At 32.5% G+C, this 27279-nt stretch overlaps 1 protein-coding gene across 6 annotated transcripts in view; it reads left to right on the top strand.

Moving 5' to 3' along the window:
* Positions 1–27279, top strand: part of LOC143077737 (E3 ubiquitin-protein ligase HUWE1-like) — a 153561-nt gene that overhangs the window by 24741 nt on the left and 101541 nt on the right. For 5 of the 6 annotated variants that reach the window (XM_076252991.1, XM_076252988.1, XM_076252989.1 and 2 more), the window contains exons 16-34: positions 371–475; positions 998–1193; positions 1593–1694; positions 2680–2760; positions 3075–3181; positions 3593–3770; positions 4105–4196; positions 4635–4843; positions 5431–5491; positions 6093–6269; positions 6548–6793; positions 12147–12787; positions 13065–13187; positions 13561–13616; positions 14122–14279; positions 15792–15914; positions 16298–16441; positions 24051–24191; positions 24508–24603. In XM_076252991.1, the coding sequence (XP_076109106.1) occupies positions 371–475; positions 998–1193; positions 1593–1694; positions 2680–2760; positions 3075–3181; positions 3593–3770; positions 4105–4196; positions 4635–4843; positions 5431–5491; positions 6093–6269; positions 6548–6793; positions 12147–12787; positions 13065–13187; positions 13561–13616; positions 14122–14279; positions 15792–15914; positions 16298–16441; positions 24051–24191; positions 24508–24603 (3036 nt within the window). The remainder of the gene's footprint in view (positions 1–370; positions 476–997; positions 1194–1592; positions 1695–2679; positions 2761–3074; positions 3182–3592; positions 3771–4104; positions 4197–4634; positions 4844–5430; positions 5492–6092; positions 6270–6547; positions 6794–12146; positions 12788–13064; positions 13188–13560; positions 13617–14121; positions 14280–15791; positions 15915–16297; positions 16442–24050; positions 24192–24507; positions 24604–27279) is intronic. The other variant, XM_076252990.1, reaches the window with a different exon arrangement.

Raw genomic sequence — 27279 nt, 5'->3', positions numbered from 1 at the left:
GAAATAAGAGAATTGTAAGTTTAAAAAAGTTACTAGATGTAGAACAAATCATAGCCCACAAAATGGGATTTCAGTCCATTATTGTAAGTCAGAATCTTGCAGATATTGTTTACGTAAATCAAATACCAGGGATACCAACCTTCTTCCTAACCTGGGACATTAATGTCACAGTACAACATAATCCTTACTCATAATATCAAATAGATATAGATAGAAATACATATAACAAAAACACTTTGACGTGAACGGGTACTTGTACATCCAACCAACAAATCTTTTGGAAATTGTTACTTCAAAAAACCTCATGATTTTCAGTGATAATTTAATTTTAAGGAATCTAAAGTTATACATATTTTATTTCTCATTTCAGCAGTTTGTGACAAGAGCAGTAAGGGTTGTGGATTTGATCACAAATTTGGACATGGCAGCTTTTCAGTCACAAGGAGGGTTATCTATCTTTATTAACAGATTAGAGGTAATGATCATCTGAAATACTATTGTTGTGTATTAGAATCTATTTTATACGTCATTTTAAAGGTTATAAAATCTGTTGTTATGCTTAGTGAATTACGAAAAAAAAATTTCCCCTACAAGTCAGTGGAGAATAATATTTTCCCAGATTACTACCACAAAAAAAGAGTCTGGACCATTTGTGAATGAATTATCATAAATCTTAAGCTCTGTGTTCAAAGATTTTTTTCAACATTTCATTTTAGTTAAAGAGTTAAGAGGGTGGGAACCTTTTTATTGACCCCAAACAGCCGTAGAATTTCAGTTTTCTTGCAACTCTTTTAAAACGAAGAAAATTGCAACCAGCCACAATCATTTGAAATAAGCACCTCTTTCTTGCCCACATCTCCACTATCAAGATATATTTGGAACAGCCCTCAACATACTGTTCTAAAGTTGGTTTCAGATCAAAATTAATCAGATATATTTGTTGCCAGCTTGGATTGGTAATCCTCTTTACAGCGTACATGTTTTGTGAATTTTATAGAATGAAGTTGAGATATGTAGAACTGAACAACCATTTGAAATAAAAGTTGGACATGCTGATGAACTAATAGGATCTCCTGGAAGTGCTATGGAAACAGAGAGCTCAACAACAACAGAATCATCTGTTGATCCAGTGGAGCCTTCAACATCGGCAGAAACTTCACATGCTATTGTTGTCCAAACTCCAACAAAAACAGGTAATTGCATTACCAACAAATTTATAGCAGCATAATTGTATAAATTAAATGAGGTTCTTAGTAAATGTTTATAGGTCAGCAATCCAATAGCATGTTGATATGGAAATCATATTGAAAACTAGTTGACCCATTAATTTGGATTTTTCACAATATCTGTGAGCTTGATTCCTACACACAGTGATTAAAGTGTCATTTAAATTTTCAGGAGTAATACCACCATTGATTTTACCTCATTTAGTGTTTTTTTTTAAATTGTCATTTTTCAAAAATTGCAGAATTTATCTCATCAAATTGAATATTCCAGTTATATACTATGTCGAATCTTGTGTATTATTGGAAAATGGTATTGGAAAAGAAATACATGATGTATTAAGTGTAATCTTTGATTTTTTTTTACAGGAATAAACTGTTTTCCCCAGAGAGCAGCTCTATTAAAGTCTATGTTGAATTTCTTGAAGAAAGCCATTCCTGATCCCTCATTTTCTGACAGCATTAGGCACTGTAAGTTCACATGTAAAAATATATATTAGAGTATATGATATTTTTTATGCCCCACTTACGATAGTAGAGGGGCATTATGTTTTCTGGTCTGTGCATCCGTCTGTCTGTTCGTTGGTCTGTCTGCTTGTCTGTTCGTTCGTCCCGCTTCAGGTTAAAGTTTTTGGTCAAGGTAGTTTTTGATGAAGCTGAAGTCCAATCAACTTGAAACTTAGTACACATGTTCCTTATGATATAATCTTTCTAATTTTAAAGCCAAATTAGACTTGACCCCAATTTCACAGTCCACTGAACATAGAAAATGATAGGGCAAGTTTCAGGTTAAAGTTTTTGGTCAAGGTAGTTTTTGATGAAGCTGAAGTCCAATCCACATGAAACTTAGTACATATATGTTCCTTATGATAAGATCTTTCTAATTTTAAAGCCAAAGAAGATTTTTTACCCAATTTCACGGTCCATTAAACATGGAAAACGATTATGCGAGTGGGGCATCCGTGTACTTTGGACACATTCTTGTTACACCAGTTTCTCTCTTTGTTATTCAAATATATTATATCTGCCTATATCTGTAATAGTTTGTAATGTATGCTCAGGATCAAAAGTTTTGAAAACCAAAAATATGAAACATTAGTGAGCACTAAAATCGAGAGTCTTTTGTTAACAGCTAAAATTCTAAAAGATTTTAATTTTGAAGGAGTAAGTAGAAGCCTTAGCTTAGTAATGACCTGAAAATTACATCCAAATAAATCCTTTTAATCATGTCAATGCTAACACACTGGCTTAACAAATTGTACCCTCATTACAAATTTTATACAAGGATCAGTGCCAATTTTAGAGGTAGTGAAAAAAGGTATGCATGCACATGCTCATTACTGAAATAAGTGATTAAAAAGAAAACTTTTCTCTTGTGGTAATTCTGACATTATTGTAAATATTGTCTGATGTATAATGAAATTTGATGTAGGAACATTTATTTGTATATTGACAGTAATGGAGTGTTCTCTGCCTAAGTCCTTAAAGCATATCATCAGTAATGCTGATTACTACGGACCATCTCTGTTCCTACTTGGTAAGTAAAAATTATGCAATCATGCATGCTTATTATTCAATGTGTTATTTGTTAAGTTTTTATGTTTAAAAAAAACTTGTGATACAGGTGCTGCACTTTATTTCAGCAAGAATATTTAGAATTTTGAATAGTTTTAGTTTTACAAGAGCTGAACTAGAAACTGTCTCAAGCCATGAAAATATAAATATTTTTTAAGCCTGTCCATGATCTTGTTTAAAATCTTTGGTTGTTTTTTTTTTTTACAGATTATGATTGTATATTTTGTATTATATTATAACTGTTATTGTTATCAATTTGAAAATTTTAATTTACAGCCACTGATGTTGTGACTGTGTATGTCTTCCAAGAACCTTCCCTTCTTTCCTCTTTACAAGATAGTGGCCTGACTGATGTTGTTCTTCATGCTCTTCTCATCAAAGATGTAAGTACATAGAGGTTTAACAACAGGCAGCTGGACATGCCAGATGACCTTATATATACAGGCTGAGTTCGATATTTTATGTGAATGTATTTTGCAACTACTTGAAACATATTTCAGATATATTTCAAGTACACACATGTAAGCAGCAACACATGTTAGTAAACAAACAAAGAAATATTCAACATGGGTTTAAAAAACATGAAAAAACACTTCACATTTAAATTTGAATTTAAAGAATTAAAAAATTATTATCAACTGGATGAACTCAAACAATCAGTTCAAAAGCCTTGACTATTACAATTTTATGAAAACAAATGATATGTAAATTCACTGAATATTAACACGAAAGTTGATAAAGGACACAATAAACTTAAAGTTATGTCAAATAAAATGATTTGTTTATAATTCTAGGTACCAGCAACCAGAGAGGTGCTGGCTTCATTACCGAATGTGTTCAGTGCTTTATGTTTGAATGCTCGAGGTCTGCAGTCATTTGTTAACTGTAAACCATTTGACAGACTGTTTAAAGTTCTATTATCTCCTGATTACTTACCTGCTATGAGGAGGAGGAGGAGTTCTGATCATTTTGGTGAGTACAGAAATCATTATTCCTATATAGGTATTCAAAGAATAATATTAGAAAACAGATAGGAGTAATTAATTCATTAAAATGCAGACATATGGTGGAGATTAGACAACATATATACAGGTCAATTCAGTCACTTGAATATGTATCTTGCATCAGTTATTTTAAATTTGAAGAACAATTTGTAATGTACATGTATATTCATGAATCAACACAAATATATGACCTTCCAATGGTATTCCACTGAATATATATCACTGAATTGATACAAATTTGAAATAGAATTATTCAAACAGTCACATAAACTTCATTGATTCAAAATATACCTGTATTTTAGGTGATACAGCCAGCAGTTTGGGTAATGCTATGGATGAACTGATGAGACACCAGCCTTCATTGAGGACTGATGCTACGACAGCTATTATTAAGGTACGTTTTTGTACAAATGTATATGTTAAATGTTATGGATAGTTTCATTTATCAGACAGTGAAGTTTAAATTTTACATGTAACCTCTCCTGGATTCTATATACAAATGTGCTGTATTCAAAAACCATTTTGTTTGAAGATTAGAAAAAAATGAAAGGATTTCAGTATATTCTTAAAAATTTGAAAAAAGTTTTTTATATATTTTGAGTAAAAATGTAAGCAATTCAGTTTTTCGCTGGTTTGTGCTATAATAAATTTAAAAAAAACTGAAAAAGGATAGTTTGAAAATTTTTATTCAAAGTGCCTTCTTATGAAAGCATAATTATTAAGATTCAATACTGATTTGTTATGCTTTAGTATGGTGGCATTTTCATCATATTGCTCTTGTATGAATAAAGACTCAACATGTCTTATGTATGAATTGGGTATATTATTTCAGCTATTAGAAGAGGTATGTGCCATGGGAATGGACCCAAAATATGTTTGTCAGAAATCTCAACCTAAGACAGAACAGAGCTTATTTGTTACACCCTCTCCTCGCCCTCCTGATAATGGCTCCTCAGATGAGGAAGATGAGGATGAAGAAATGGCTGCAAACACCCAGGAAAGTACACAGAAAAGTGTCCAACAGGCTGCACAATCTAGTCAGTGAGTAGACATTTCCAAATATATGCATATGCTTAACTAAAGAATGGAAAGGCACTACTGTGGATACATTATTATTCGTTGGGTTCTTCTCTTTTTTCGTAATTCCCTCCTGTTTAGGAGCACTCGGGTTCTAATTTTCTTTGATTGCATGGGTACAGGAGAACCATGAATTTAAATGTTCAGTGAATTACAAGTTTTCTGAAGAAAATGTATGTAGACTTGGTTAAAACAATGAAATCAAATATCCACGAAAATGCTAGACATCCTCAATCCACAAACATTGGTACCCACGAATATAAAAGAGTTCACAGTATCATAGATAAAGTATTTGACCTATTATGTAATGCTATGATGATCAGGTCTCACTTTCTGCTTTAATAAATGTAATGTTTTAATATTCAATGCATGTGCCCTGCCTTCAGTTGTGTGCAGGAAAGGGGCTTAATGTTTTAAGTAGATGACTGTCCGTCCTGTTTTATTTAAACATTTTTATTTAATGTAGCTTCCATGAAGTTCAAACTTAGTGCATATGGTTCTTTTATTGTAATTTCATTCTGTTAATATTTAGTATGTGATTATATTTTCAGATCACAAACAAGTCCAACAGAAAAAGAAGCAATACCATTGATGGATTATGTATTAAATGTGGTAAGTTGAAATAATAGAGTTGATTGGTGTATTTGTAAAATTCATGTCTGATTGGGTTTTACTTCAACTTAATTTAAGAAATATTTGATGCAAGCTATACTTTATTGTAGTTTTAACATGGGTAGGAATTATATTTGCGATTATTTTTGCCGAAGTAATAGTGAGCATTATATTTGATCTTCAAATGATAGTTTGTTGTCATCTGGAATAAAGTAATGCGACAATAACTTGGCAATTCCTTGGTATACCTTGTTTTATCAATGTTCTACAAGGTAAAATTGATTGCTACATAATGACACCTATAATTTATATGTTGTTTTAAAATAACACCTTTAAATGTGATTTATTAAGAATTGTTTTAAATACTGTAAATTTAGAAATTATTGTGTTTTTGTCATTTTTGACTTGCATACGATTTGATTTTTACGATTTTGAGAAAAATCCTGTTTAATTTAACTAATATTTTCAAAATGCTAGTTTTAATTACAACTCTGTCGCATATTTAGCAATTATAAAAACCTTGCAAAATTTCTTAATTTACAGTATCTAAAATTAGAAATACTTTAAAATATTTGTTATACTTTAAATTGTTGTTTTGTAGATGAAATTTGTTGAAGCTATTCTGAGCAACAATTCAACTGACGACCATTGTAAGGAGTTTGTAACCCAGAATGGACTACAACCATTGATGTCAATTCTAGGGATGCCTAACCTGTCCATTGACTTCCCTGCTTCACAAGCTTGTCATGCTGTCTCAATTGTCTGTAAAGCCATTCTTGTATGTCTTCTTATTTTTTTACAATTTTGAATTCACTATTTCATATCTCAAATATGAACTAGAAATTATTTTTTAACAACTGAAGAAAAAAAAGTAAAACCATAAAAATAATGAATTAAAAATGGAAAGTCCCTAATCAAATGTCAAAATCAAAAGCTGAGTTCTGGAAGATTATTGGAAGATAAGATATTGAGATATTGAAATTAATACATATGTTTTGAATGCAAGCAGATAACTGTTTTATTGTTGTCTACATATAGTCATTTATTATTTTATAGCAATTATCCAGAGAGCCAAAGGTTTTAAAGCAAGGACTTGTGAAACTGGACGAAGTTTTACAAAGCTTAGAAGGACTCCATAAACCACTAGATGCTCCAGGTGGCTCTGTACTGTTGAGAGAGCTGGCAAATGTAGCACATCTCCCAGATGCCATCCAGTCTCCACAGTTAACACCCCTATTACATGCTTTATCATCTTGCCATGCCTACATCATGATGTTTGTACATGTCTGTAAAATGGGACAGGTGAGACACATTTGTTTGTTTCAGAATTAAGCACATGTGGGGAACAGGAGGCACTTTTAAAGACATTGATTTAGAATATATATAAAAATGAGGTTTACTTTGTATACCCGAATTATATATATAAATTAAATGAGGTTTACTTTATTTAATCCTATATTCTAATCTGCTTCTGCAAATACCAGTAAAAAATATAAGTATTTCCTTTTTAAAATAAATACTAGTGTGATCGGAGCATTATATTTGATCTTCAAATGATAATTTGTTGTCATCTGGAATAAAGTAATGCGACAATAACTTCAGTTGATTTTTAGCTCACCTGGCCTAAAAGGCCATGTGAGCTTTTCTCATCACTTGGCGTCCGTCGTCGTCGTCGTCGTCGTTAACAATTTTTCAAACATCTTCTCCTCTGAAACTACTGAATGGATTTGAATGAAACTTAGCATGATTGTTCCTTAGATTATCCTGCTCAAAGTGTGAAAATTATTATAGATAAAGATAAACTGTAAACAGCAAAAATGATCAGCAAAGTAAGATCTACAAATAAGTTAATGACCAAAATTGTCAATTGACCCCTTAACCCTTTCGCCGACGAGTCCCGGTTTACCGGGATTCACGCTTCAGACAACTGACGATGAGTCCCGTTTTACCGGGATCGGAATACCTCTTTTATGTTTCCCGCTCAAACAGTGCAAACGTGGGTTATCTTTCTTTGATGGATAACCCGGATGAAAGTGTAAACATGCCGGTTCCGTTTGTTGAAAACCGTGTCAAAATCAGAGGAAATTTACGGAATTTACGAGAATTTGAAATGAGGGAACATTTTTTTTGAAAGAATATGGAAGAATTGAAGCCAAACTAGTATACTTTTTTGACATAAAATGTCGTTTTATGTACAAAACAGTTGGAATGGACATCGATCAGTGTGAGGAATTTGTACAGCCTCATAAAATTTTTTAAAATTTTGCCGTTTTGGGTTAAAAAATTACGATTTGGGGTGAAAGAGTCGAATTTTGAGAATTTCACCTTGATAATGACGAAAATTTGAAAATTTTGATATTTTATGAAGAAAAAATTGTCAAAACATGAACAAAACTGTGAACATGGTCTTAGTGAATAAAATAAATACACAAATAACTATAAACAAGTTTTTATTGACATTTATTATGAATATTTCCAACTTGAGTAATAGTAGCCAGGGACGCCATCGTCTCAGAGTAGCTTCTGTCTGGGCAGCAATCGGTGAAAGGGTTAAGGGGTTATTGTCCTTTAATGACAATTTTTCACAATTTGTTCATCACATTTGCTAACTTTAAAAAATCTTCTCCTCTGAAACTACTGAATGGATTTGGATGAAACTTAGCATGATTGTTCCTTAGATTATCCTGCACAAAGTGTGTGCTTCGATTTTTGATCCGTCAAAAAACATGGCCGCCGTTACTTAAAATAGAACATAGGGGTCAAATGCAGTTTTTGGCTTATATCTCAAAAAACGAAAGCATTTAGAGCAAATCTGACATGGGGGTAAAAATGTTCATTAGGTCAAGATGTATCAGCCCTGAAATTTTCAGATGAATCAAACAAACCATTGTTGGGTTGCTGCCACTTAATTGGTAATTTTAGGGAAATTTTGCAGTTTTTGGTCATTATCTTGAATATTATTATAGATAAAGATAAACTGTAAACAGTAAAAGTAATCAGCAAAGTAAGATCTACAAATAAGTTAATATGACCAAAATTGTCAATTGACCCCTTAAGGGGTTATTGTCCTTTAATGACAATTTTTCACAATTTGTTCATCATATTTGCTAACTTTAAAAAATCTTCTCCTTTAAAACTACTAAACCAAATTCAACCAAGCTTCAACTGAATGATCAGTAGGGTGTATAAAATAAAGTTTGTGCTTTATTTTTTATTTCGTCAAAAAACATGGCCGTCATGGCTAAAAATAGAACACAGGGTAAAATGCAGTTTTTGGCTTATATCTCAAAAACTCCAGCATTTAGAGCAAATAAGACAAGAAGTTAAAGTATTTATTAGGTCAAGGTCTACCTGTCCTGAAATTTTCAGCCGAATTGGGTAACTGGTTTTTCAGGTATAATGCCCCTGAATTGATGATTTTAAAGAAATTTTGCAGTTTTTGGTTATTATCTTGAATATTATTATAGATACAGATAAACTGTTAATAGCAAAAATGTTAAGCAAAGTAAGATCTACAAATAAGTCAATTTGACCAAAATTGTCAATTGACCCCTTAAGGAGTTATTGCCCTTTAAAGACTTTTTTTCACAATTTGTTCATCATGTTGACTTACTTTTAAAAATCTTCTCCTTTGAAACTGCTGTATCAATTTCAGCCAAACTTAGGCTAAATGAGTTTCAGAGTATCTAGTATAAATTTTATATTTCATTTCCTTGTATGTCAGAAACATAGCTCCTATGGCTAAAATAGAACATAGGAGAAAATGATTTTTTTTTTGCTTTTGAAGAAAATAGGACGATTCAAAGAACATTTAACCCTTTCAACGCTATACACGGCATATGCCGCGATGACATACGCCGTCCGCCACTGCTATTCGCGGCATATGCCGCGATGACAACAGATTTTTCATTAGGACTCTTAAACCATTCGGTTTTCATTCGGGTCCTCTCTAATTTTTCCTTGTATGAATCGAGGATATGCAAGGTCTCATTTGCGCTTGAAATCCCGGCAATTTTTATTGTAAAATCATGCTGTAGAAGGAAAATTGAAGGAAAATAAAAACAAATATTTTGACAAATGCAAATGGCGGAAATCGGAAACGAAGCTGTAAATATGGAAATATTTCAGCATTTCTATGGCGAAACTGACGACGAGGATTAGTTAAAAGGTTTCTTGTTATCTGAATGTGTTTATTACATTCAATTCGTGTGGGAAATATGATTTGATAGATCATTACGAGACGTAGAAAAAGGGGGGGAAACGGAGGTTGACTGAAATTTTGAGAACGGAGCCTCTGATTTGTGCCACGATTACATAATACGTTGTGTATGGTGCAATACGCTACGGAATCGTGCAATTGGTGTCTTCTTTATTATATGGCAGATAAAACAACAAAATAGATGAAGACTAAAAGTAGTTTTTATTCCAAATTCAACACAAATGTAATAAATTACACCTTTTACCTGTTAATTACCTGAAAATGCAGGTAACCTGATAAAAAATTTACTGAAATAACTGCCTTACATTACAGTTCATACTCTTCTGAACATTTTTCATGCAATAGCTTTCTCTGTATCTCTTATAATAAAAAAGATACAGCAGTCTGAAAAAGAATATACTGTTCTAATGAATGAACACAAAAAAAATGCAGCAGCAGCAGCCATTTTTCTATTTTTTTGTGTAGCGTTGAAAGGGTTAAATAAATTGAAAAGCCAAAATAATCATTGATGAGAGATTTAACCAAAAAAATTAAGGTGAGCGATTCAGGCTCTTGAGAGCCTCTTGTTTGAAATACCATGTATTATCAATGTTCTACAAGGTAAAATTGATTGCTACAAAATAACATCTAATGAGATTTATTGAAAAATTAAGAAATGCTGAAGAATATTGGATAGACTTTTTAGGTGGTTGGAATATAAGTCTTGCAGTCTATCGTTGTTGGGAATGGGGATCAAGACCTGTTCCTGCAACTACAAGAATCACATGAAATAGTAGTTCTATTGGTGAAAAATGTATTGCAAACTCTTGGTTAGAATTGAAGGTCTGTTGTTTATTTCTTGTGTTCTTCATTTATTTCCAAAGTAAATTGTTCCAAAAAAATATATATGCATTACATCTGGAAGTAAACTGGCAATAGCTTCATGTAACAAACATGTGAATGTATAACTAATTAAAAAGTTATTTAATTTCAACTGGATTATAAAGTTGTGAACATGTATACAATTCTGAATAGTGTTAAACATATTAAAATGAACATTACAAATAAAAAGCAGCTCACAATTCATGTAATTACAGATAACAGACCGCTGGAACATAATTACATCCAAGTTTCTGAAGTGTGAATTGTCATTGCATGATTTTATTTGTGTGGGTTAAGCAGGGTTTAAGCTAGGATTTTGAGGGCTTTAGTCACTTTAGCACGCTATGAAAATCAACCTTTTTTTGTGTAACAGCAAGGGCCCAAGGATTTATATTACTAGCTTCATCTTTGACTTTGTCAGATTTTAAAGGACTTAGGCATGATTGGCAGTCTAACAGTATTATATGATTTGACTTATTGGCCCTTATTATGAAAGATTCTGACATGGGATGTGGAAACTTAGTTCACAATTTCTCTTCAGTTTGTTCCAGAGGACATTCCTGATCAACAAAAGTTAAAATCAATATTTGGAAATCTTTTCTATTAAGTTGGAACTGTATAAAATCTTTTTTGGAACGAGTACAACGACTGAAAGGAGGTTGTAAATAAATCAAGAATAGATCACGTTTACTACTTTCGGTTTTAAAATGAAACAAAACGGGAAGTGACACGTGGATGATAAAGTCCGGATTCATCAGGAATTTATCAGTTTTCGGTTGAATTTTTTTAGTTAGAGCTATATATTTGTCTCTCTCGTTTAATTGATCTAAATGATTTCGTATCTTACATTTTTATTCAGAGTCTATAAATAGTCATAAGTACTTCCACGCATGCGTAGCACACAGTACAGGAAGCACCTGTTTAACTCGCGACGTTTTGAATACAGTTCTATATTTTAAATAGAAATTGTCGAAAGTTTTTTATGGCAATTTATATCAATTATGACGAAAATGCGTTCGAATGACGAATCTACGACAAATGATCTTCAAATTGTGATCGTTAGAGAAATATTGAAATTTCAAATGCGAACTGTCTGGGGGTAACCATTTCGATTAAATGACGAAACTATAATATACACCTGGTTGTTGAAATGCCAACTGACTGATTTTCCTGAGTAAATAATTATGATGGTCAACTATGAGGTTTATTAATAATAAACGGATTAGTGACCCATCTGATGGCGATAATCGGATTAGTTGTAATCACAACTTGTAACACCTGTTGAAAATGTTAATTACCTGAGGGTCATAAACTTGTCAAAAACATAGAAACAGGTAGATTTATAGTCCTTTATAGTATTTTAATGCGAAAATATTTTTTACACTTTCAAAATTTAAGTGACGAAATTGATTTGAAATACTTTCGTCAATGCGAAAACTCCTTCGTAAATTACGAAAGTGACGAGCGCTAGCAAAATCACTGGGGTTAAGTACTGGTGAAAATAAATTCTTAAAAAGTTCAGTTAAATATATAATTACAAATATTCATGTACTATCAATTTCTTTTCTTTAACAGACTGACATAAGAACAATATCTGTCAACCACTGGGGTTCAGAACTCGGTCTAAAAGTATTGAATGGACTAAGTAAGTTGTACACTTCACTTGTGTGGGAAAGCACAGTTCTGTTGGCCTTGTGTAGTGAGGACATCTTGCCATCAGGCTGTGAATTTGGCAGGTCCGATATGGAAAAACTTTTACCTAAAGATTTCAAGTCAGAAAAGGATGACAAAGAAGAGGAAAAGGAAGGCTCATTAACCAGGGCTGCAGGAGAAATGGGCAGTAATGGTGTCAGTGCTGCCATGGAGTCTTTATCCACTTCAGAAAGTGTGGGATCTCCCATGGATGTAACAGACAGTCAGACATCTCAGGGGACAGACAAAAAACCAAAACTGTCTCCTGCATTACAAGCTCAGATCAAACAATTGAAACCACTGTTATCAGTTTCATCTAGGCTTTGTAGAACACTTGCCGAGTTATTTGGTCTCTTGGTTAAGTTAAGTGTTGGAAGCCCAGTGCGTCAGAGAAGGACCAATGCTGTAGTGTCTCCTACCACTCCAACACCAGCAGCCCAGGCAGTGGCAAGAGCTCTGACTAAACTTCTTACAAACGGTTTGAATTGGGAGCCTCCACCCTGGTCCCCTGTTCCAAAATTAAGGTAAGTTATTGTGGTGATATAGGTTGTTTTGGATTTTTTTTTTTTGAATGTTGATATACTAAAACTTTGAATGAATAAAAGGAATTGTATAGATAATGTCAGTGAGACAGCAACTCAAACTGTATAACATGCAACACTCTAGATGTATTGTAATTACAATCTTGAAAAAGTACAATAGAAAAGTCTTCATGCAGAATTAAAAATGCTAAATTCTTGCTTATTTTTTAAAAACTGAATTATATTGGGTTTTTAATGATTTATCTTTATTTGTTGACAGGTTAACATTCCTTGTGTGTTCTGTTGGTTTTACATCACCAATGTTGTTCGATGAGAGAAAGAATCCTTACCATTTGATGTTACAGAAGTTCCTTTCATCTGGTGGACAGAAAGCTCTTTTCCAGTTAGTATATAACTTCTTTTTTTTCTATCCTAAATTTGAACTTTCCCATTTAAGAACTTTAATGATTAATGTATGTTAAAATGTATATATAAGCATATATAATTTATTGTCTGATGCATGTGTTTTGCAATGATGATTACAATTTGACAAGCATATATCTGAACATATTATGTTGATTCAATGTAGTCTGAAAAAGTACATGTGACCTCGTTGGTGTGCTTACTTGTTTGGTGATTTCTATCTATGCTTATGACACATAAAAAAGTTGATGTCAGTATGTACTGTCTAAATTGGCACAAATCTGTCCAGTTCAATAAAAGAAGACACTAAAATTTTCAAAATATTTTAACAAAAATATATGTTTTTATTACAGGGCCTTTGAGTGGGCACTTGCTTGTGATGGTAAAAAATTAGCTGATGAACTGCCAGGTAAGTTTTCATTAATTATCTTGGATTAAGGAAAGCTTTATTACTTATTTGTAAAACTTGCTATTGGGTTGCTGTCTTGTTAAGTTTATGACACATGATCTTGTGTCTTTTTGTTTTGACTTCCAACTAGAAGTATGAAGTTAAAAAGTGTTTCTCATGAAAAATTAAGTTCTTATATTGCAGACATATACGTTCATATATTATTACAGCATATAAAAAATTAACGTATGCAAGTGGAGTTTTGTAAGAATTGATGAGTATACATTGTATGTAATTTCCAATTGACTTAAAAATCAAAGAAATTTTGGTTAGATTTTCATGTAAAAAAGATTGCGGTATTGTTGAGGGAGCTAACTTTTACTGTTGTACGTCTGTATAATATATTTAAAATGTTTTGTCTTCTTTTCATAACTGGAAACCGCTTTTTATCCAGAAATATCTTTTGTATAGAAATGGGACAATCTTGAGTCTCTTTCTGTTTACAACATATTCTATTTTCTTATAGATGGAACTGGTGAATTTCTGGATGCATGGTTGATGCTCATTGAGAAAATGGTGAACCCAAAGACAATTATGGAATCCACACACACCCTGCCAGAAAAGTCTAGTCAAGCAGGATTTATACCCTTCAACAAAGTGCAATATCTCATCAGTACACAAAAGGTAAATTATCATACAAGGTCGTCATATATTTTGTGCAAACTGTTTCATTTGTTCAGATTTTCTAAACTGAAAAATTGACTTGCATTAAGGTACAGTTGTGATCCTGAGTAAAATTTTGTTGGAAAATCATCATTTAATAGTGTCTGATTGGGGGGAAAAGCTGAAATTGCTGAAAAATGCCGGTCTTACCTCTAAGTCTGATTTATTGGTAGTTGTTTATATTGTCAAATATGACATACTAGTTTAGAAATGCACAATCTATGATGAATATACACTGACAAGCATATGTCTGAGTACTGCTATGTTAGACACACCTACTTCTGAGATGTTTGTGCCCTGAAATTGTTTATTTAAAAATGAAAGAAACTTATAGTGAAGTTACATATTAACAATGATCGAATATATATGCTCCAAAACTATCTGAATTAAAATAAGGAGATGTGGTGTGATTGCCCATGAGACAGTCCACCAGAGTTCAAATGATGTGTATGTAAGACCTATATGTTACTGTATAGCTCCACAGATATAGCCTTCAACAATGAACAAAACCAATACCATTTAAATATTGAACATAAAATACTGCTAAATATAAATGCACAATCTATGATGAATATACACTGACAAGCATATGTCTGAGTACTGCTATGTTAGAGTCACCTACTTCTGAGATGTTTGTGCTCTAAAAATAGTTTATTTCTAAGTAAATGAAGTGTGTAGTAAAGTCGCATAACAATGATATAATGTATGTTTTAAAGATATCTTTATGAAAATAAGATGTGGTGTGATTGCTAACGAGACCGTCCACATGAGTCCAAATGATAAGCATATAAGGAGCTAGAGGTAACTGTATAATCTTCAACAATGAGCAAAACGCCTACCATATCAATACTTATTAAACCACACTAGGTTTACATAAATGCACAATCTATGATGAATATACACTGACAAGCATATGTCTGAGTACTGCTATGTTAGACACACCTACTTCTGAGATGTTTGTGCTTCTAAAATAAAAGTATAAGAAACTTATAGCAAATTGAAATAACAATGATAGAATGTATCTTTAAAAAATGTTATAATGAAAATAAGAAGATTTGGTGTGATGGCAAATGAAACTGTCCACCCAAGTCCAAATTGATATTCCTGAGCTATACAGAAGTTTAGCCTTCAACAATGAGCAATGAGCAAAACACCTATCATATCAAATACTTATTATAACACTAGTTTTACATAAATGCACAATCTATGATGAATATACACTGACAAGCATATGTCTGAGTACTGCAATGTTAGACACACCTACTTCTGAGATGTTTGTGCCCCTGAAATAGTTATAAGTATATGAAACTTTTAGTGAAGTTACACAACAATGATAGAATGTATGTTTTAAAAATATCCTAACGAAAATAAGGAGATGGAGTGTGATTGCTAATGATACAGCTGTGAGGTCTAAATCATCTTCTTACCTGGGACAGTGTTGTTATGAATTTTATATTGAGGAATGTATTTCAGGCTGCTTTTAATGCTGTAATGGAAATGTGGAACAAGAAACCTCTGAAAATTTATGGTGGACGAATGTCAGAGTCCATGCTAGCAATACTTAGTCATATTATAAAAGGAGAAATCATAGTCCAGGTAAAATATTGATGAAACGTATGAGTTAGTTCAATTAAGTATGGACATTTGTTTATTGTTCCAAAGAAAGAACATGCACTATGAAAGGAATATTTGATTTTTGTTTGCTCTAGGATTGAGATTACTATTTGGTAAAAAGAATTGCCAAACTTGGATTAATTACTGATCACATTTTATTTCAAAGGCTCTTTTTAGTTAAGTATTCAATATTAATATTTTTCCCTGTTTCAAGAAATGAGTTGTTTGACAGAACACATTTATAATTGAACTGTTTACTGATAGATATATCATAAAACATTATAAAAGTATAAAATACATGCAAATAGACTTTGGTGGAGTACAATTTTGCTTTTCGACCAACTTATTAAGGCTGTTAATTTTAGGAATATTTGGCTAAAGAAAAAGCAACAATTGAAGCACAACCAAGCAGTGCAACTCCTGCAACCCCTGGACCATCAACAGCCCCAGCAGCTGCAGCAGCGCCTACTGAACAAGAACCCCAGGTTCATCAACTTTACTTACAGATGGTATGTAATTTGGTCAAATATAATTGTTGATGTTAAGTAAATAACTAGATACTTTTTGAAAACCATGATAGCTTTCATCATCACATTTTAAAATGGATGTTACAATTTTGATGTCCTGTTGATTATTTTAATAATGTCATTTAAAGGTTAACTATGTTTGTTCTTCTCATATATGTTATGATGGTATGATACTAAACCCCTAACGGGAAGGATTGTGCCTGATGTTCATATGATGAAATCATAATCTTTCAGTCAGTTTAATTGAAGTCTGGAGCTGGCATGTCAGTTAACTGCTAGTAGTCTGTTGTTATTTATGTATTATTGTCATTTTGTTTATTTTCTTTGGTTACATCTTCTGACATCAGACTCAGACTTCTCTTGAACTGAATTTTAATGTGGGTATTGTTATGCGTTTACTTTTCTACATTGGTTAGAGGTATAGGGGAGGGTTGAGATCTCACAAACATGTTTAACCCCGCCGCATTTTTGCACTGTCCCAAGTCAGGAGCCTCTGGCCTTTGTTAGTCTTGTATTATTTTAATTCTAGTTTCTTGTGTACAATTTGGAAATTAGTATGGCGTTCATTATCACTGGACTAGTATATATTTGTTGAGGGGCCAGCTGAAGGACGCCTCCGGGTGCGGGAATTTCTCGCTACATTGAAGACCTGTTGGTGACTCTGTTGTTGTTTTTTATTTGGTCGGGTTGTTGTCTCTTTGACACATTCCCCATTTCCATTCTCAATTTTATTAGGTATGGATTTAGTATTAATCATTCAATACCAATTTTCGTGGATTTTGTTTGTTATGGATGGACTACAAAATCAAGAGTTTAAAAAGGCTCTTATTTTCTGTAGGTGTGTATGCAGACTTGTAAAGCTATGCATTCTAATAAATGTTCACGAGAATACAATTTTTCCCTTATCCAACAAAATTGGTACCAACTAAATGAAATGAATTTATAGTATTAGAAATAAAATGTTTCATTCATGTAAACTATGTCTCCCAGAGCTCCAGATAAGCTGCGTATTTGCGTGATCACGCAATACAAATAATAAAAAACCCAATGCAATTGCACATTGCAGGGTTCAATAACCCAATTAATTCAAAGGAAAACCCAATTATATGCCAAAACAATGAGTTCTCAACCCTTTTATTGGCTACCATTTGCGTTACTTACCCTTATCTGTTTACAGGCGTCACGTAAATTATTTTTATAATATTTTTATTTTAATTGGAAATTTCCTTTCGTTCTAAAAATAGATCCCTGCATCAAGTAACTGAAATGGGTCCCTGTTAGAGTTTTCCGTTGCTCAATAGGTACACGTGTTTTTGAAAACATTTCGATCTTCTCGTCGTTTATCCAATTAGCGTGTGTCATGTAGTCAAATTTTTTTCGAATTGCTCGGGATTTATCAGAATATACATTGAATTAAAACGAAAGTGAATGTCCGGTAAAAATATTGAATAGAAAGAAGCATGTTTTCTGCTTCTTTTGAAAAGCTGAGGGAAAGTTATGATGATAACAAGACTCAGTCAGTGTTTTTAGAAAGCGTCCATCGCCCACGGGCGTGTGTGCGTATCTTAACGAGAACATTAATTGCTGATAAAAACGGGGTTTCCTCAAAAACGAAATCAGTAGGAAAAAGTGAAAGGCCAAATCAATTATGACATGATAAAGCATCAGAAACCAAAAGTTCTAATAAAAGACAACTAAACCCATATTTATGAAATTGGAATAAAACAAAAACATTCAAGTATAATAAGAGTTTATATAACTATTTTTTATACGACCGCAAAATTTGAAAATATTTTCGTCATATATTGCTATCACGTTGGCGTCGTCGTCGTCGTCCGAATACTTTTAGTTTTCGCACTCTAACTTTAGTAAAACTGAATAGAAATCTATGAAATTTTAACACAAGGTTTATGACCACAAAAGGAAGGTTGGGATTGATTTTGGGAGTTTTGGTCCCAACATTTTTTAGGAATTAGGGGCCAAAAAGGGCCCAAATAAGCATTTTCTTGGTTTTCGCACTATAACTTTAGTTTAAGTTAATAGAAATCTATGAAATTTTGACACAAAGTTTATGACCACTAAAGAAAGGTTGGGATTGATTTTGGGAGGTTTGGTTCCAACAGTTTAGGAATTAGGGGCCAAAAAAGGGCCCAAATAAGCATTATTCTTGGTTTTCGCACAATAACTTTAGTTTAAGTAAATAGGAATCAATGAAATTTAAACACAATGTTTATGACGACAAAAGGAACGTTGGTATTGATTTTGGGAGTTGAGGTCCCAACAGTTTAGGAATTAGGGGCCAAAAAGGGACCCAAATAAGCATTTTTCTTGGTTTTCGCACCATAACTTTAGTATAAGTAAATAGAAATGTATGAAATTTAAACACAAGGTTTATGACCATAAAAGGAAGGTTGGTATTGGTTTTGGTCCCAACAGTTTAGGAATAAAGGGCCCAAAGGGTCCAAAATTAAACTTTGTTTGATTTCATCAAAAATTGAATAATTGGGGTTCTTTGATATGCCGAATCTAACTGTGTATGTAGATTCTTAATTTTTGGTCCCGTTTTCAAATTGGTCTACATTAAGGTCCAAAGGGTCCAAAATTAAACTTAGTTTGATTTTAACAAAAATTGAATCCTTGGGGTTCTTTGATATGCTGAATCTAAAAATGTACTTAGATTTTAATACGACCGCAAAATTTGAAAAATTTTTCGTCGTATATTGCTATCACGTTGGCGTCGTCGTCGTCGTCGTCGTCGTCCGAATACTTTTAGTTTTCGCACTCTAACTTTAGTAAAAGTGAATGGAAATCTATGAAATTTTAACACAAGGTTTATGACCACAAAAGGAAGATTGGTATTGATTTTGGGAGTTTTGGTCCAAACATTTTAGGAATTAGGGGCCAAAAAGGGCCCAAATAAGCATTTTCTTGGTTTTCGCACTATAACTTTAGTTTAAGTGAATAGAAATCTTTGAAATTTTGACACAAGGTTTATGACCACAAAAGGAAGGTTGGGATTGATTTTGGGGGTTTTGGTTCCAACAGTTTAGGAATTAAGGGCCAAAAAAGGACCCAAATAAGCATTATTCTTGGTTTTCGCACAATAACTTTAGTATAAGTAAATAGAAATCAATGAAATTTTAGCACAAGGTTTATGACCACAAAAGGAAGGTTGGGATTGATTTTTGGAGTTGAGGTCACAACAGTTTATGAATTAGGGGCCAAAAAGGGGCCCAAATAAGCATTTTCTTGGTTTTCGCACTATAACTTTAGTTTAAGTAAATAGAAATCTATGAAATTTTGACACAAGGTTTATGACCACAAAAGGAAGGTTGGGATTGATTTTGGGGGTTTTGGTTCCAACAGTTTAGGAATTAAGGGCCAAAAAAGGGCCCAAATAAGCATTATTCTTGGTTTTTGCACCATAACTTTAGTATAAGTAAATAGAAATCTATGAAATTTAAACACAAGGTTTATGACCATAAAAGGAAGGTTGGGTTTGATTTTGGGAGCTTTGGTCCTAATAGTTTAGGAATAAGGGGCCCAAAGGGTCCAAAATTGAACTTTGTGTGATTTCATCAAAAATTGAATAATTGGGGTTCTTTGATATGCCGAATCTAACTATGTATGTAGATTCTTAATTTTTGGTCCCGTTTTCAAATTGGTCTACATTAAGGTCCAAAGGGTCCAAAATTAAACTTAGTTTGATTTTAGCAAAAATTGAATCCTTGGGGTTCTTTGATATGCTGAATTTAAAAATGTACTTAGATTTTTAATTATTGGCCTAGTTTTCAAGTTGGTCCAAATGGGGGTCCAAAATTAAACTTTGTTTGATTTCATCAAAAATTGAATAAATGGGTTCTTTGATATGCCAAATCTAACTGTGTATGTAGATTCTTAATTTTTGGTCCAGTTTTCAAATTGGTCTACATTAAGGTCCAAAGGGTCCAAAATTAAACTAAGTTTGATTTTAACAAAAATTAAATTCTTGGGCTTATTTGATATGCTTTATCTAAATATGTACTTTGATTTTTGATTATGGGCCCAGTTTTCAAGTTGGTCCAAATCAGGATTCCATATCAAGTATTGTGCAATAGCAAGAAATTTTCAATTGCACAGTATTGCACAATAGCAAGAAATATCTAATTGCACAATATTGTGCAATAGCAATTAATTTTCAATTGGAGTTATCTTTCTTTGTATAGAATAGTAGTTGATAATATATGTTGGAAATTTGCCAGACATGACTATGATGTCATTTTCTATTTTTATTTGCCAATAACTTTATGTAAATAACTTCATTGGAAATTTGCCAATATAAAATGTTGCTGATGAAGCTTTTTTTCCTTATCTTATCTAAAATGTTTTAGATAATGTATGTTGGAAATTTGCCAGACATGACTATGATGTCATTTTCTATTTTTATTTGCCAATAACTTTATGTAAATAACTTCATTGGAAATTTGCCAATATAAAATGTTGCTGATGAAGTTTTTTTTATTGTTTTATACAATAAACAATGTATATTCACTTTTACTAGCAACCAATCTTTACCATTCAGTGATAACAAGCACTTTATTTTACATTTTAATATTTTATGATGTATTTAAAAGAGTAGTTATTGTTGCAAACTCCATTAGAAATTTGAATTGATATCAGTTTTGGAAAAAGGGAAACAGGGATGTGAAAAAAAGGGGGGGGGGGTTAAATTTTTCTCATTTCAGATTTCATAAATAAAAAGAAAATTTCTTCAAACATTTTTTTGAGAGGATTAATATTCAACAGCATAGTGAATTGCTCAAAGGCAAAAAAAAACTTTTAAGTTCATTAGACCACATTCATTCTGTGTCAGAAACCTATGCTGTGTCAACTATTTAATTTTAGATTTAAATAAGAAGAAATCTTTAATTGATTTGTAAAATCTTGACATTTGTTTTGTGTAAAAAAAACCATGTAATGTCAAAAATTTGATCACAATCCAAATTCAGAGCTGTATCACGCTTGAATGTTTTGTCCATACTTGCCCCAACTGTTCAGGGTATGACCTCTGCGGTCGTATAAAGCTGCGCCCTGCGGAGCACCTGGTTGATTATTTTCAAGTTGGTCCAAATCGGGGTCCAAAATTAAACTTTGTTTGATTTCATCAAAAATTGAATAATTGGGGTTCTTTGATATGCCAAATCTAACTGTGTATGTAGATTCTTAATTGTTGGTCCCGTTTTAAAATTAGTCTACATTAAAGTCCAAAGGGTCCAAAATTAAACTAAGTTTGATTTTGACAAAAATTGAATTCTTGGGCCTCTTTGATATGCTGAATCTAAACATGTACTTAGATTTTTGATTATGGGCCCAGTTTTCAAGTTGGTCCAAATCAGGATCCAAAATTATTATATTAAGTATTGTGCAATAGCAAGAAATTTTCAATTGCACAGTATTCAGCAATAGCAAGAAATCTTCAATTGCACAGTATTGTGCAATAGCAAGAAATCTTCAATTGCACAGTATTGTGCAATAGCAAATATTTTCAATTGCACAGTATTGCACAATAGCAAGAAATATCTAATTGCACAACATTGTGCAATAGCAAGAAATTCCAATTGGATTTCAATTGGAGTTATCTTTCTTTGTCCAGAATAGTAGTTGAATCAACTTAAATCATTGTTTTATACAATATACATTGTATATTCACTTTTACTACCAACTGATAGATTAAAACAATCTTTACCATTCAGTAATAACAAGCACTTTTTTTACATTTTAATATTTTATGATGTATTTAAATGAGTAGTTATTGTTGCAAACTTCATTAGAAATTTGAATTGAGATCAGTTTTGAAATAAGGGAAAGGGGGATGTGAAAAAAAAATTGGGGGGTCAATTTTTTTCACATCAGATTTCATAAATAAAAAGAAAATTTCTTCAAACATTTTTTTGAGAGGATTAATATTCAACAGCATAGTGAATTGCTCAAAGGCAAAATTTTTTGTTTAAGTTCATTAGACCACATTCATTCTGTGTCAGAAACCTATGCTGTGTCAACTATTTAATCACAATCCAAATTTAGAGCTGAATCCAGCTTGAATGTTGTGTCCATACTTGCCCCAACCGTTCAGGGTTCAACCTCTGTGGTCGTATAATGCTGCGCCCTGCGAAGCAACTGGTTTTTCATTTTACGGTTAATTAATGAATACACACACAGGCACTGGTCTCAGAATTTATTATATAAAGGTATAAGGGAGCTACCATTTGATTTTTATGGGGGGGGGGGGGGGGATGGCTAGGAAGAAATTTGAAAAAAATAGGCAGGACAGGAGTTTTGAGTAAAAAAAACATGAAAAAGGCAGGATGAGGAACTTGTTAAAAAAAAAGGCAGGATGACAATTTGTGTAAAAAAAGTCAGGATAAACTAGTAAAAAAAAAAGCAGGACCGAATAGAGTAAAAAATAAAAAGGCAGGACAGAGATTACAACTAAAAAAAAAGCAGGACAACATTTTTCATCCTAGCCCCCCCCCCCCCATAAAAATCAAATGGTAGCTCCCTAAGACGAGTGTCTGTAAATACACAGATCCCTTTTTAATAGTTTATATGAGAAAATACAAAACTGGCAGAAGGTTTGAAACGGAACACAAATTAAACCTACAATTGCTCCTCAGTGAATAAACCAAATGAAACAGCTAGCAAATAACCCTAACCCTAACCCTAAACCAAATAAAACAGCTAAACAAAGAAAGAAACATATTTAAGATGGACAAAAATCTGGGGTTGATATTGCCTAAATATTCAATATTGTGTTGATGAAAAAACCCAATACATTAAGGAGCTTGGTGGTGAAAAACTCAATTTGATATTGACATGAGGGGTGAATATGAATTGATAATGCAATTAAAAAACTTTATCACCCAATTATATAAGAAAAAGGTGGGTAAAAAACCCAATTTGTGAATTCTTATCTGGAGCTCTGGTCTCCCATTTCTTGGTTAGCACAAATAAATTTTCCCCACAATGTAGGTATAGTCTATAAATTTTGTTGATTTAGCACACAATAGTCGTATATATATTTTCCTCTGTCATGCATTGTGTATCTTCATTTGTGTCTTGTCATGTGACATATGTGATTGTTTACAATGCTATATTAATGTAGTGATTGGCATCGTTGGGTAGAAGTTTGTTGTAACTTTAACCCTGGTATTGTAGCTAGACAGATTCATTAAAAGTAAACAGAGTTAATAATTTAAGGGTTGCATTGATCTCCCAAATTCAGTAAGCAACCTTTTTTTAGCCTTAAATATTTTTGTTTGATGATGCCCAGTATCTGTTGAAAAAAAATATGTGATAATTTACTGTACTGTCATGCTTTGTCACAATCAGGGCTACGATATTAGAAAAAAAACACAACATTATTTAAGGATAAATCACTTGGTAAACCTCTTCAGTACTTAGTTTATATGCTATTATATATAGAAGATGTTAGGGATATGACATTGAGACAGCAACCCAAAAACACAGTGTATCCTGTAAAGACATCAAGGGGTGAATATATGTTATATGGGAGACATTTCTACAATGCTAAATACATTAATTTTCCTTCCAGCTGATTGGCATGGGTTTTACTCCAGAACAAAGTGCCGAGGCCTTGCTACATTGTAACAGTTTAGAACAGGCTACAGAATGGATAGTCAATCATCCGTCTACACCTGCTGCTGCACCTCCAAGTGATGCAAATGTTACTGATGTAAATATAACATGTCTAGACATAGACCTTCAAATTATTTATAGCCTAAATCCCTATTAGAAGTGTCATTAAACGAAAGTTGTTAATAAACAAAAGAAGTTAACTTAAGGGAAAAGAAAATTGACAGCTTTGAAATTTAAAAGAACAAATGCTTATGATTAAATGTTCCTTCAGAAGAATCTTACTTATAAGCACAATTAGAGATATATGAATGAATGTGTATATTTTTATATAAGTAGAAGCAGATCTGTTGAAAACTTTATGAAGTTGTTGTTCTTCTTTATCATGGCTACAGTTGTATTCTCTATACTTGCAGCCCTTTAGTAATTTACTTGAGATGTCTGAAGAAGATCAGATGATGACAGCCATTGCCATGTCTTTAGGACAGAACGCAACGATGTCCACTGACAATGTAAATATTTCATCTTTTTATTTTTTTTTAATTTCTGTAGATTTTCCCCTTTGCCTCAGTTTATGTTTTTCTTTTCTATGATGATTTTTATTGACAAGCATATATCAGATTATTTGTTGTTGATATTAGAAGTCTGAGAGAAGATATTTTATTGCAAAGTCTTATCATTCCGCAAATGAGCTATTTTAAAACCTTTATAGCCACACCCAAGATAAAAACTAGAATTGTGTTTTTTATCCGTCTGTCAGTTGTTTCATTGGCCTGTCTGTGTTGATCCATCTTGTATCAAATTAAAGTTTTGGTTTACAGTCATTCAAAGATTTGGTTATTGGTAGCTTGTAGTCACATCTCTTGAAACTTAGTATACATGTCCATTATTGTGTAAACTGTTTAATAAATACAAGCCAAAATAGGGTTCTGATCAGGATATTACTGTTGACTTAACATCTTTGTAGAACTGAACTGTTGCATTAGTTAATGGCTTTCTTCCTTTGTATTTGTTAAAGGTGTTTTTATTTTGCTATTAACAAAATTCACCCACTCGAAAATATGTCATTTTGATATTTTAGCTTATCTCGTACAATATGAAGTAAAATTATTATACTTCAGTGTGTTTTTTCTATATAAAAAGTAATGAAATAGTTGTGCTATTTCATTCCACAGAACCATTTGCTAGTCAATAGTTTCAAAGACTATTACACCGGTTAATAGTTTCATAATCATCTTTCCCGTACTTTTCATGCTTATTTTTCATTGGACGATAATGATGTCATTGACTACTCTGCTTGGTTACGTATGCTTTGCAACGTCAAACTCCCGCTTATATTGTAAACGGTGGAATCTGTTTGTGTTGATTGTAATTTCACTTATAAGAAGCAATTATAAAAAAGAAAAAAAGATCTTCACTGGGAATTTTTTAAAGATCTAAAATATAATACCTTATTCTTAATATGGGTTTGCTCTCCGTATATAAAAAGTGAATTTGCGTTTGGTGTATTTTAGCTAGAATTTTTTTTTAAGCACAAAGTTTAACATAAGTATTTCTTGTCTTGATTGAAATTAATGAAATATTTATTAATACAAAACGAATTATAAAAAAAAGTATAGTTCATCATGTGCATATAAAGTTATGTGACATTTTTGTTTTCTTTCAGATGATATATATATACACTTTTAGAAAATTATTTATTTGGTATATATATAAAATACTTAATGGCTGTGTTGTTCAGTATAATAAAACACCTAATGACTGGGTGTGCGGGTAATAGCAAGTTTGTTGTCCCTTCGCATACCAACTATTGCTCTCGGCTTTGCCTCGAGCAATAGTTGGTACCTCAGGGACAACAAACTTGCTATTACCCTCACACCCAGTCAATAGGTGTATACTATTTCTCACCTTATTTTATTTACAAATATTGTTGGATCTGTATATACATGTATATCTATATATGTGTGACTGATATGTATATTTATAGATCAGTCTGTTCATCAATACTTTATACTTTATTGGTGTGGTCTTTTCTATGATGATGATTATTGACAAGCATATATCAGATTATCTGTTGTTGATATTTATAGTCTGAGAGAAGATGTTTATGGTAAAGGATGATCATTCTGCAAATATACTATTTTGAAACCTTTTTAGTCATACCTATGTTAAAAAGGAGCATTATGTTTTTTCCAGTCTGTCAGTTGTTCCATATACCTGTGCTAGTTCATCTTGTATCAAATGAGAGACTTGGTTTCAAGAATTGTTATTTGTGGTCACATGACTTGCACCAACTTGAAACTTATTATTACAAGTGTCCTGTATTTAATAATCACTTATCAAATTTAATAGGGTTTTCACCATTTACTGAATGTCTTTGTAAAACTTTACTGTTGCTTCATGGTAGTCTTCCTTTGCATCTGTTTAGGGTGTTTTCATTTTGGTATTTGCAAAAGAAAATAACACAATTTACAGCTTTTACATTAATGCTAGCAAGACAAATCTTTGTTTGGCTTGCTTGCTTTGTTTGCATCAATGTTTGCTCAAGCATGGCAATTAAGATAGGCGGGGTTTCAGCTTGTATACATCATACTTAAATTTTATTGGACGCTATGTTTGAGGTTAAGGACACTTAATTTTAAAACATCACATGACAAATATTCTCACATGTTGCCTTACCTGTAAATATACAATACAGGCAGGATTCTACTTCGTAAAAAATTATCTCCCCATTAAGCCAGTTCATTTTCACAATCGTAGAAATGGAAGCCAATTTTTTTTTTTTTTTTTTTTAAGATATGCATTTTCATCATCCACAGTGGCGGATCCAGGGGGGGGGGGGGTTCCGGGGGTGCGCACCCCCCTTTATTTTTGCCGATCAATGCATTTGTATCGGGACATATGTTTTGCACCTTTGCCCTGGGTGCCCTGGGTTAGCACCCCCCCTTTCGAAAATTCCTCCATCCGCCCCTGATCCAACTTAAAGAGTGTCGTCAAGTACTTTTAGTAAAATAGCTATTCGAACACACCTACTCTGATTTTGTGATTCATTGAATAGGTATTTCATCTTTTAGTACTGTGATTTTTTTTTATGTTATAAAGTCAACCTGTAGCTTTGCTATATAAAACTGATAGAATTTGAAGCGAGATGATGTATCAAATACTCTTGCTTTGTACGTTTTCAAGAC

Source organism: Mytilus galloprovincialis, chromosome 1 (assembly GCF_965363235.1).
Source record: "Mytilus galloprovincialis chromosome 1, xbMytGall1.hap1.1, whole genome shotgun sequence".
NCBI lineage: Eukaryota > Metazoa > Mollusca > Bivalvia > Mytilida > Mytilidae > Mytilus > Mytilus galloprovincialis.
This window is presented reverse-complemented; position numbering and strand designations above follow the sequence as displayed.